This window comes from Anopheles coluzzii, chromosome 2, assembly GCF_943734685.1.
Source record: "Anopheles coluzzii chromosome 2, AcolN3, whole genome shotgun sequence".
NCBI lineage: Eukaryota > Metazoa > Arthropoda > Insecta > Diptera > Culicidae > Anopheles > Anopheles coluzzii.
Genome location: NC_064670.1, coordinates 52,910,993 through 52,923,211, shown reverse-complemented (window position 1 = coordinate 52,923,211; position 12,219 = coordinate 52,910,993). Strand labels below are relative to the sequence as shown.

The 12,219-nt window shown below is 50.0% G+C and overlaps 1 protein-coding gene across 2 annotated transcripts; it reads right to left on the bottom strand.

Moving 5' to 3' along the window:
• Positions 1-4,961: 4,961 nt before the first annotated feature.
• LOC120951612 (uncharacterized) lies at positions 4,962-10,998 on the bottom strand. Of its 2 annotated transcripts, none has more exons than XM_040370412.2 (5): positions 9,111-10,998; positions 8,886-9,031; positions 6,172-8,716; positions 6,000-6,103; positions 4,962-5,924 (listed from the first exon to the last, which is right to left on the bottom strand). In XM_040370412.2, exons 1-5 carry the CDS (start codon positions 9,189-9,191, stop codon positions 5,297-5,299), a joined length of 3,504 nt encoding a protein of 1,167 aa, XP_040226346.2. In that variant the 5' UTR covers positions 9,192-10,998; the 3' UTR covers positions 4,962-5,296. The 2 variants fall into 2 exon arrangements, with proteins under 2 accessions (XP_040226346.2, XP_040226347.2); XM_040370413.2 differs by having other exon boundaries at positions 8,886-9,028; positions 9,111-10,997.
• Positions 10,999-12,219: the final 1,221 nt, after the last annotated feature.

The following is a 12,219-nucleotide window of genomic DNA, read 5'->3' as shown; positions in this document are numbered from 1 at the left end:
CTGCGTGATTTTAAGAAGTCACAAAATTTATTCTGGGCTTGCGCGGATTGTGCTCAGCGTTTGCGGGCCGTTGACCCTTTACGCTTCTCGCACGGCCTTTCTCGTGACGCTGCCTACCTGTTGGAATCGTTGCAGTCCGATTTCCGCGATTCCTCACGTTCTGTGCAGGCGGCATCAGCTGGCTTGCGACTTGAACTTTCCTCTTCACTGGATTGTTTTAGAAACGAGATAGCTTTGATGAAACAGGAATCAGCATCGTCAATTCGTTCCGTGAAAGATTTCATCGTCTCACTTACTGCTTCTCACTCAATGGAACGCAACTACTCACAGGCTCCACTACTCACAACGCTTGATGAAGTTAAGCATGGCATCAAGGAGCTTGATCTCATGCACCGTGAGTTTCTCACTTCCTTCAACTCACTAATGAACAAGCTCAACTCTCATCTTGCCACGCATACCACTACATCGAGTGCTCAACATTCTGCGATTCCTGCTACGCACTCAACGACCACGATTCCAGTTGCGGCCTCTAAGCTCACTCATCAAGCTGTTGGTGAGAATCCTTCTAACCGTCGATTGTTGGATCGCTCTCCCGACCCATCGCCTACCAATACCGTTACACGCGCTATGCTTTCATCGGGCACAGGGTTGTCCTGCAATAATATTACGACCGTTCCTGAACGCCCACCCCGTACTTGGGTCTTTATCTCCCGTATTGCTCCTGATACTCCGATTGAAGCGATCCGCGAAATGGCCTGTTCTAACATAGGGACAGACGACATCTTGGTATATAGCCTTGTACGACGCGACCGGGATCTTTCTACGCTCTCCTACGTATCTTTTAAAATTGGTGTACCGGATTCGCACCGGACTGTTGCTTTGGCTGCTTCAACCTGGCCTCGCGGGATCTCTTTTAAGGAGTTCATCGACCTAAATCCCCGCTCCGTCAATGTTTGGCGACCCACTACTGCAGCATCCCTTGCACCTTCTGCGCCTATTAATCGTGAATCGGATCATCCTTCCTCGCCACCTTCTATCAACCACACGACACAACTGCGAAACGCTGATTTCACTATTTCGCCAGATCATGGCCCTATGAGCTTGCCTTATACGCAGTACATTCAGCAAGCGTAAACCGGCTGATCCGGCTGAAGATTCTCATGAACTACCGACTTTACCCGAATTGATGGAAGCTAACCCTGCATCTAATACACATAATCCGTCCGACTCTCTTTCGCCGTTAATAACTTGCAGCGAGAGCACTCCCGGCGCATCTCGCTCTCTCATCCCTTCGATCGATCAACTAAACATCTACTATCAAAAAGTATGAGGATTGCGCACAAAACTAGACGAGTTACGCCTCTCTGTCTATCTGAGCTTGATATGGATGTGTTTGCATCGTGCGTTAATCACTTCATTCCTACTGGTGTATCTCGTGAAAATGTTTCTCTGCTTGATGGAATATCGGTAAACGGTTTGCCGCAATTATCTGGCATAAAAAATATACGCGGAAGTCAATTGGACCTTCTATTTGCCAATGCTGCCAATGCTATGCCTTCTTGGAGCGCTGCTCCCCCGTCATAGCTTCACCTGTTCCACTCGTCGCGCTAGACAATCATCATCCTGCTCTTGAGACAAGTGTGCTCCTTACGCACTCTCGCCCTGCATCCTCTCAACGAATACCTACGGCTCGTATGTTCAATTTTAGGAAACTGGACTACCAAAAGCTTCATTATATTTTAGCCGGTACCGATTGGAGCTTTACTGATGATGACATAAATCAAGCTGCAGCAGCGTTTACTAATGTAATCACTTCCGCCTTCCCTTCCTGCTGTCCTCTCCTATCCTGTCTACCGATCCCGGCTTCGCTCCTTTTCCGTACCATAAACTCCTTCCTACTCCTTCGTGAATAATTGTATACTATAGTCAGTAAGCACTATTGCTGTAACCCAACGTGGCCGAGCAATTAAAAAAAAAAAAAAAAAAAATAGCCATAGCAGCTGCCATAGCCATAGCCTGCTCCCATGATGATTGCCGGTGTACATCTTCTGCAGCATGATGCCACCATCGTATCTGTAGTTGGACGGCAGTAAGTCACCCTACACTCAGTGGCGGATTTAACGGTGCGCGGACTGAGCGGCCGCGGGGGGCCCCGTCAATGTAGGGGCCCCGTGTATGGTAATTCCAGCATATAGAAGAGTGTGTACAGTAGTCTCAGTGAGATCTTCTGTGCTAGATAGGGGCCCCATGGATGAAGGGACTCATAAACTATAGGGACCCAGTACAGGGATTCTGAGCACCCCCCCCCCCCCCCCCCCCCCCGCCAGCAAACCATTAAAGTGTGTTTGATTCAAAACTTAATGCAGCAATATGCACCCCCTCCCCCCCCCCCCCCCCCCCCCCGCTCTACACCAACCGTGGGGCCTCCACTGCTTTTAACGCTTAGGGCCCCCAACACCCTAGATCCGCCACTGCCTACACTTATGAGAGTTGTGGTGAGATGGGAACCGCAGGGACGGGCGCCGGTACAACACCAGATGGTGTACACAGTTTGGATGTAGTACAGGTACAAGAAGATGAGCCGGGCATGGAGCGGGCACCGGTACAGATACGGTTCTGTAAAGCGAGCAGGGTGAAACAATCCTGAGTGAACCCTGATTAGACGTCACGTGGTCGAGTATTTGGATACTTACCTCGTGAAGGTGACTGGAAATGAAACCTGGAAGTCCGAACGGACCGGCAAAAGATGGTCCAATCGGACTAGCATCCGGTAATGCCCCGTGCCCGATCGTACGCTGCTGATGCTCGGTTTCTTCACGCTGAATGTTATATTTTCATTTATTATTCGCACTATTAATTTTACATCACAAATTCACTCCGAAAGGTTTCTGTATCACGAGATTCACAAAATGATGAATGACAGATAGAAAACCGAGCCTCGACTAACTCAAAAAGTAAAGCCGAAATTTCGGTTATTTTGACGGATGACCTCGATGACAGCAATGTTAACGTACGTAATCGGCATGTTGTGTTATCGAGTTTCGGTTAAAATATTTATTTAACTTATATTTCAGTTTTAAATGGAACTGATGGATCGGCAATGGGAAATTTTCCACTGACATATCAGTATAACATATCAGAGCCGAGAGATTTCGGCAGTTGATTTAACCGAGGTCGGAAAATATTTTTAAGTGTGTAGAGATACCAATTACATCCAATGTGTAAAATCTCCCACTAGCTGTTGCGCGATTGAAAAAACCCAATCTACCCGGAAAAATACGGTAAATATCCGTGGATTTTCCCCTAGCCACACTGAGCATGGACCTCGTAGCTTTACAAGAGATTCGGTGGCTAGGGAACGGTGTGCACAACAGGCGTGGTAAGCATTGCTACGACAATATAATAATCCGTGGATTTTTTCCCGAAATTTTAAATACCCGATTTGGTACTTCCCTGGATGCATGGTAATGTATTAAGTCTTGAAAGCCTGAATAGGCCGGCTTGTCCGCGTAGGACGGCGTAACGTAAATAGAAGAAGAAGAAGAAGAAAAAGAAGTGGGTTGTCCGATTATTTAGCCATCCTTGGCCAATCGACGTATCTTTCATTATAGCGGAGTTGTCTGGTATTAAGTCGAGTGCTGATAGCATCACCGGGCCACTCTTAGTCTGCCCGTCTCCTTAGTGGAAAGGCCAGAACTACCTCACAGTTCACCAACTTATGGGGTAGATTCGACTACTTGGTCCGCTGTAATCCTAGCCGGAGGGAGGGCACTGGTGGGGAGTGTGGCGGGTTCCGTGGGCCCGGGGATTCATCGGGGGATGTCTGCGTTGAGACCCCTATCCTTGATACTGCGTCTGGTCGCCCAGAGGCTGGATACAGATATGGGGGGGGGGGGACAGCGCGGCCTGACTACGACCATATCCTCGGTAACCCACCGAGCATTCCCTCATCCCACTTCGGTTTCCTGCCGGCACGGGGGGACGGTGGCCGGTGGTCTGCTACCTCAAAAGTTTAAAAGGCAGAGTTACTCTACAACTCAAATACATTCTTTCCCTACTCCTCAATTTCCCACCTCTACATCCCATCTCTACCAATCCATGTATACCTAATCCCATTCTAGAAAGGAAGAGAAACAAAAAACTAATACCCTTTGGAAAAAAAGATTTTAGTGCACGTGAAGAAAGAGTCCATAAGGATCAAAGTCACTATAATTTTTTGACAGACAAACAGACCTAGCCACTGTAGCTGGTTACCGTAGATATCCTTTCCTATCAACTACAGTTCCATTGTGTTTTTCTACAGTCGATGCTGATCAGGCAGATTGCAGTGCGCGCGATTGCTCTTCCTAACGCACCGTATGTTGTCTACCATGTCGCGCAATGAGTGGCATGTCACCTTAAGTAACAAATCAAGCATAATGCGGACTAAAAGACCGCATGACGCCCCGTGGCCGAAGGAGACCCGGAGATCAGTAGCTTAGCTTCTGTCTGCGAGTAAATTGTTGAAGATTTACATTCATGCTATTGAGATTCACGTCCGTCACTCTGCTCGAAACTTCAACACGGCCTTTTTACTGTAACCGCTTTGGTTCTTAACTCGTCTTACTAGACCACTTCCACCCTAGTGTCCTGTCTCCATATTTTAATTCAGCGTAATTTTTCACAGGAGCATAGCTAACGAGTGTCCTCAACGACGAGTGAAAAAGATTGTCCGATAAGTTTTCTGAGGAACTGTATGAAATGCCCTGGGAATATGAGTGATGAGAGTGTGGCTAAACTAACGTTTACCTTAATTACAAACTTAGAATGGTAACTCGAACGGGAACGCCGCTTGCCAAAATGAGCAAAATGAACGTTTGAGTGAAGAGTCTGACTATGTGCACGAACAATGTAACCACCATCGACAAATTTAACACCACAGGAGACATCGACACCACCACAGGTTAAGAAATTATTGCTAAACTCTGTATTTGTTTGTTTGTTTTTTATATTATTGTATTTTATTGCCTCCAAAACCGACGAAGAATTTACTTTTCCATAAAATATATCAGCTTCTACAAATATAACGTGATTATTGCCTTTGCTCACATCTATCGTTGTGAAATTGTACATGCATAAACTACGCTAAAATCACAAAAGTGGCAACTACACACACACACATGCAATGGGTCGTAGGATAATAGAAGCAGGGTGAGGTGTAAAGATATCTTGAGATCACTTCTGGTGGGAAAGCGAGAGAGCGCTGAAACGTAGGTCGGTTCATTAACACTCAAAACCACAGCCCACATGGTCCGCCTTAGATTGCCAGTACGTCCGATATGGTGGACACGTTGTCGCCGGTCATATTGTGCTCATCTTGAAACCGAGCATACCGCACGTGCGGCGACGGCTGTGTACGCGCTCTGGACGGTACGGTCTGTAGCTCATCGGCCAGACGCAGAACGGCTTTGCGCCTCCGGTACGCTACGGTTAACACGACCAGCGTTAGCGCAGCAACAGCCAGTGCTCCAACGACCGTATATCCGAGCGAAGAAACCGCCATCGATCGGTTGGTGTGATTGTTGGTGGGGCCGGTTTCGTTACCGCCCTGAAGAAGAGCGCTCGGTCCATTCTGGTGTGCGATGGACGTGTTCGGTGACGGTACGATAGGAAAGGTTTCCGTACGCTCGGTCGCGTTGTCTGGCAGAGTCACCATATCGCTTTCGGTAGCAGTTACAACATCGGACGTAATCACGCTCGGGCGCACGCTTGTTGCCGGTGACGTAGACATTAAATCGGGCTCGGAACTCACCATAATGGGAGTGTTTCCTAGTTCGGGAGCGACTGTAGACTGGAGACCGCTTGTCGAGAAGATTGCATAGGGTTCCGTTGATGAGTATCCACTCGACTCCTCAATTGGGGCTGGTTCTGTTTCATTTGAGATTCTGGAAGCAGAAGTTAAACATAAACAGGGTCTTAAGTATCGCCTTTCACAGTTCCTTATCGTTCGAGGTCACCACCTAAGGTATGCTAGCTTGGTACAATTACACCGCACTTCATCCGTGGCCGTTTCGACGGTAATGCAGTCCCTGCCGCTCCATACACCGTTGCCCCACGTTTGACACTGAAAACATTGCAAGAGGTTGAGTTAGTGGCCGCCCTTGGTTGCTGCTTCCAACACTCCATACATACCGTCACGTTCGGCAGCCGGCGTCCGTCCAGCGACCACAGAAAGTAGTCATTTCTCCAGTCCACCAGCGTCCACATGCCGCCCTTCTCCACCGACAGCACGAACGCTTCGTAGAAGCCGAGGTCCAGCTCGTGCGCTTGCTCGGCCCGCTCGACAAACAGGTCGCGGGCGTAGTATACGCGCCCCAGACAGAAATACTCCGTCTCTGGGAAGGTGTCCAGAAGCCGGCCGCGGCCGGTGGGAGTGCTGAGCAGCACGTGGTTTGGAACTGGCACGTGGCCAACGTTCATTTCCGCAATGCTACGGTAGCGATTCACCTCCAGCGTAAGCAGCTGGCCCACAAAAACGTAGTGCGGCTCGAGCGCGCAATAGTTCCGGGCGGCCTGATGCACGAAGCTTAACAAACTCGTACGTGCCTGCCGCGCAACGGTCACGTTTTTCGATACAGTTAAGCTCTCCATCAGTAGCAGCTTGGTGTTGAGTTTGGTCGCACCTCCGACCATTGAGGGCGCTGGTGCGGAGCGTTTCGGCCTTGGCGACGCGTCCATTAGCTCCAGCAACTGCTCAAACAGCGCGTGATTGTTCGCCTCTTCCAGATCGAGCAGGGGCTTTGCCTGCACGATGAACTCCTGGACTGCGGCCTCGGACAGGTACGCCGTTTCCGCGTACACCTTGCCGATGTGCGCAATGGATTGCTGCAACTGCTCGACGAACCGGCGGTACGCGCCGTCGTACTGGGGCGAGTGCCGGTTGCGCAGCGTTATCAGCAGCTCGAATGCATTTTTCAACGCATCGCGATAGTTGAGTCGATCGAAAAATGCCTCCACCGATTCGAGCGCCCACAGTACAGCTTCCGCCGATGGTTCAGCCCCGGGAAGCACGCAAGCGTCCGGACCAATGATCTTCGAGCAGGCGCCGCGTGAATCGCACACGACCGCGTACGTTCCGACGCAACCAGTTTTACTGTACGGAAGAACCGTTTCGGCCGATGTTATCTCCCAGTAGGTAGCCACGTGTACGTCCACACCGTCGGCCACGTACCAGAAGCTGTATCGCAGCGGGTAGTCCGGTTCGGTGTCCTTCGCGATCCCGGTCGCCAGCTTGTACACGGTGTCTAGGGCCGTTCCATTCGCTTCCGGGGTCAGCACCATCGGTAGCACCGCTTCCGGTGCTCCATTTGTCTCCAGCACGAACGTCCAGTGGCTTTTGCTCGGTTCGCGTGTGGCTTGTGGTCCGCCCGGTTTACTATCGTCGATCGGTTCGGGGCAAACCGTTTCCAGGCGCAATTTATAGCGCGCGTTCGGTTCCAGCCCCTTCCACGGTCCGGTAAGCGATCGACCCGGAATGGACAATGGCACATCCTTCACGACCGTGTCGTTCCCATAGTCCACCAGCTCGGCAAGAAAGTTTTCCTCCACATCGCGTATGAACAGACCACCCAAGGTGCGACCGTTCGGCAGCTGCGCGGGATCAAAATACGCAAAGCCGCCCTTCTCCTTCAGCACGGTCCAGTTGGAGTAGCAGTTCGGCACGAGTCCGGCCACGCTCACGAGCAGCTCGAACGGTTCCCCGGCAACGGCCGGATACTGAGACCATTGGAGCACGCGAACCACGGGTGTAACCTTCGGATGAACCACCAACAGCGACGTCCACCGCGGTTCAGATTCCCGGTCCTCCCCGCCGGCAATGGAGGCCTGCACAACGTACCGACCCTCCTTGTAGAAGGTTACCAGTGCCTCGCCATCGCTCACCTCGAACGTGTCGTCACAATTGCCGCCCGCATTTGAGCTCTGGCAGGACCACACCATCCCCTCCTCGACACCGGACACGTACGATCGCACCCGCACGGTTTGATCAATGCCGACCACGGCATCGACGGGAAACAGCACAGCTGTTGGGACACGGCGCAAAACGCGCACCGTCATGTGTGCCCTTGCAATCATTTCATCCACATTGGACGTCGAATACACCCGCACCTCGATGTCGTACGCCTGGCCGGGAAGCAACGTACCCGCCGGCACGGTAAGCGTCTTGGAGCGTTCCATCGCAACCGCCAGCGGTTCGCTGTCGTTGCGCCCCCCGTCCTCGGCGATGGTCCAGCGATAGAAGTAATCCACCCGCCGGACACAAAATATGAGCTGCGCCGTCACGAGATAGTCCACGTCCGCGTACGTCCGCTCGGCGCCCAGCATTACCAGCGACACGTCGTTACCGCCCCGCGTGGACCCACCGTGCTCGAACGAGGCACCCTGGTCCGCGTCCCGGTAGGTCATAGTGAAGTTTTGCTCCTCGCTCTCCACGCCGGCCGCATCGAGCGCGACCACGCCGAACGTGTACACTACGCCCGGTACCAGCTCGTCCGTACCGATCGTCATCTGTCCGCGCTGCGCGATCACGTCCCGTTCGCGCCGGACACGCTGCTCGAGCTGGCGTACGGCCCGCCACAGCCCGACCGTATGCCGCTGGCTGATGAATCCAGTGTCGCCCAGCAGCGTAAAGTACGCTTTCACCCGGTAGTGCAGCTGCTGCCCGCCATTCGTCTGAATGCTGTCACGGAAAAAATGGGTTAGCGCACAGTAAGTCACGGTTGCGAGAAAAAAGTGGCAGGAAGCAGTGGGCACTCAATAATGAAATCAATAATTTATGCGCTTCTGCGCCGCAAGGACACCTTCCCTCACCATTCCCACTCTACGCTCCAATCCAAAGCGTGTCTTACCCGATCGTTAGGTGGCGTGCGGATGCGGATTGTGTGAAATTCCCTCCAGTGACACCACCGCCGCTGCTGTCGGGTGTGCTGCCATGACCTTGGGTCGGATTACAGATAAACTCGGGTGCTATTATGCGAAACGTTGGTTTTTCCTGCTGGAAAGCAAAGCAAAGAAAGCGAACCTTATTGATTGTTGTGTACTAACGTGCTTGGCAAAAAGGGCAGATAACTCACCGCTAACGATCGTTCGATACATGCCAAGCAAAACACCCACCATAGCACCGGTCCTATTAACGCTTTGTAGGACCGCTTCATGTCTCTTCTGTGTTAATTACTCTTCTCCTGTTCAGTGCAACATTCCCACAGTCACAGGACCTAGGCTCCTCTGCCAGTAGTCGGCCAACTGCACTCTTCAAGGCCGTCCGAGCGACTGAACGCGTTGTTCTTCGTTCCGTTGCTAGCAAGGCGCCAACCACCAAACGCGCCGGGAGTGTTTCGATGCGATTGTAAAAATAAACGGCAGGAACCACATGACACGCAAACGGTGATGCCGTACCGTACCGTCACAAACAATCCTGGGCGGGACCTGTTGGGTGTCGTTTGCGCGCTGCTATACAACCACTACACACCGGTGAAGTCCGTCGAAGGACCCACATAAACCACCCAACCCAATGTTACTTCGGCCGGAATCGATTGCTGGGGTTTTTACCAGCGCTCTCCGAGTGACTGACCGACTGACCGACCTACCGACCGCCAACGAACGAACGAACGATTTAAAAATAACACACACACACATACACTCACTAACGCTAATCGCACAGGTACGCGTAAGGCTCAAATTGTCCGCTCTCAGCGCCAGCAGAGGATTGTTTAAAGACCCGCCAAAGTGCTAGGATGGAATCGATTCGAAACTCGCTTGCTCCTCTAATTAGTCGATTTGACTGTGTTGACTGCGCACTATTGCTTACGATTGCAACACGAAATGCTCGCCTACTGATGTTACTGCTGCTGCTGCTGCTACAACTGCATGTGCATCGAAGAGCGAGGAACAGACTGCTGTGATTTCAACACAAACACACTCTGGCCGTTTTGATGTTGTTGGTCCTGTTTTGCTTTGTCCCTTTTCGCTTATCCTTAACATCCAACTACGGCACCGTAGATGGCGAACGACCGCCGAACGGTCCTCTCTGTCGAAAAAAGGATCCTTTTTGTTGCTTTTCCTTTGCTCGTTTTGAGTCCGCGGGTGCGGGTGCGGGTGAACTACATCCTTTCCTTTGGCTTTGTCTGTGTGTTTGTGTGTTGTCGTTCGTTTCTTCGCCCATACGCACCCCAGAGCGAATCGATGTAATCCGAGCGGTCCATAGTGGTCCATCCATCCTTGTTGCCTCTGCCCTGTTTTACGTCTTGGCAAATTAAGCCCACGACTGATTGATGTATGTATGGGTGTGTGTGTGTGTGTGTGTGTGTGTCTGTGTGTATGACCTTTTTATCCAAACATTTGTTTGTCCCATTTCGATACATATCGCTCAGAACCATGGCCCAGAAGATCCGTGGGAGAAAGAGTGAATAATAAACAAACCCTCTGGCTAAGAATGGCGAGAAGAAGGAGAAAAAAACGAAAGAACAGAACTACAAATCAGTGCAGGCAAAAAATGGCCATTATGCCGGTGGACGAGCGGAGGAAGCACAGCTGGAACGGAGGACCCTCCCTCGCACCCTACCACAGCTACGGTGCACAAATGCAGCTGCGGGCAGGCGTAAGTGCCGTGCACTTCGGTGTCCTGCGGGCTGTGTGTTTCGTTTTCATCGCGGATGCGTCTGGCCTGCAGATGATGAGCGAACGTGACCAGGAGACGATGGCTAGGGTTAGGCTTGAAACGGAATATCCTTTTCCTCTATGCACTGTCTTTCCTGTTTGCAAACGTAAACAGTACATGTGTGTGTGTAGGTCAAAATGGTACAGTTATTTATCCAAAACTCTCCTGAAAACAATTTATTCGCCAACACAACGAAACTGTTCAACATTAGAAATAAATCATTGTATCTAGCAAAAGAATAGAACGCATCGCTTTTTAAAATTTACCCTGCACGAGATACTTCTCCGCTTCTTCTTTGGCGTAACTATTACACACGAAAGCAGAAATATTATTAACAGCATTTGCTATTGTGAGTACCGGGTCCAGATGGGAATTGAACCCGTACCCGTCTATCGTATAGGCTATCGTATATTCCGCTTCAGAAAATGTTATTTTGTCATGTTTTTTACTTCGGAGAAGAAAAGTTTTGTTAAATGTAGATACATATGTTTTTCACGCATTGCATCCATTTTCGCAATGAAAAATGGTGAAAATAATACTTTGCTTTGAAATTCAGCACGTCCATTCCCTCGATGACCAAAAAAAGCTTCCACCAGCCGTGTTAGTGAAAATCGAAATTACACTAGCGAGTACGGACAGTATCCCCCGGCCTTTATGCATTTTTGAATGCATTTTTTACTACTGCTACTCACCACTAGATGGCGCCACGAGAAGACTCATGCCTGGACAGAATTGCGGCTGTGTTTAATAAGCCGCAGTCAAACTGAGTGATTAAATATTATTTTAAACATCATAACACACTAGAGATTTATTTGTTGACGGCATAAAGACCATAAAGACGGATAAAAAGCTCTGTTTTCTACTTTGACGTTAAAACCACGCAATCGGATCGGAGTCACAGCTCCAAAGCTACCAAGGGACGGAAGACTTCTCGGACGGAGAAGACACAAACTGTGAGATTTCCCATACCTAAAATCGATGTGAGGTTTAGACGGTTATCGTGGAGGCGAGCTCCAAAAGAAATCGTATTCCTCGGATGATTACACTACATCCCAAATGCTTTTAGCGTGTGCAACCAAGTTTGTCGAAAGGCGATTGATAATATGGGTTTAATTTTGTGACTTTGGTAATTTTCGGATCAATTATATGTCATTTAACACACTAAAGTTTAGCGGTTATAAATGACACGGCTATATAAAGCGATTTTATTTCAAATGTTCTACGCGTTTGTCGTATGGCAGGCTGTGGCATTGAACAAGAACATTTCACGAAGCTTGGAGGAGGACATGTGAAGTATATCGGAAGAAAATCATTATCGGAATCTGGAGCACAAGGTACGGAATCGACTTCCAATTGGCGACTAGGAGGAGCAGGCGCATCTACGTTGCATTTGTTTATATAATTATTTATTTACAACCATGTTTAGGCCATGAAGCGAAACGAACGAAGCAATGTATCATGTGTTGTGATTCTTACACTTTATTTATAACTTAATAGGAAACACGGTAAAATAACACATAGGACGA

Excerpts from the sequence above, each read along its gene's own strand:
- LOC120951612 (XM_040370412.2), bottom strand. The coding sequence starts at position 9,191 with ATGAAGCGGTCCTACAAAGCGTTAATAGGACCGGTGCTATGGTGGGTG. Across the intron at positions 9,032-9,110 it reads GTATCGAACGATCGTTAGCG|CAGGAAAAACCAACGTTTCG; the intron begins GTGAGTTATCTG and ends TTTGCTTTCCAG. Across the intron at positions 6,104-6,171 it reads GCCGGCTGCCGAACGTGACG|TGTCAAACGTGGGGCAACGG; the intron begins GTATGTATGGAG and ends CAATGTTTTCAG.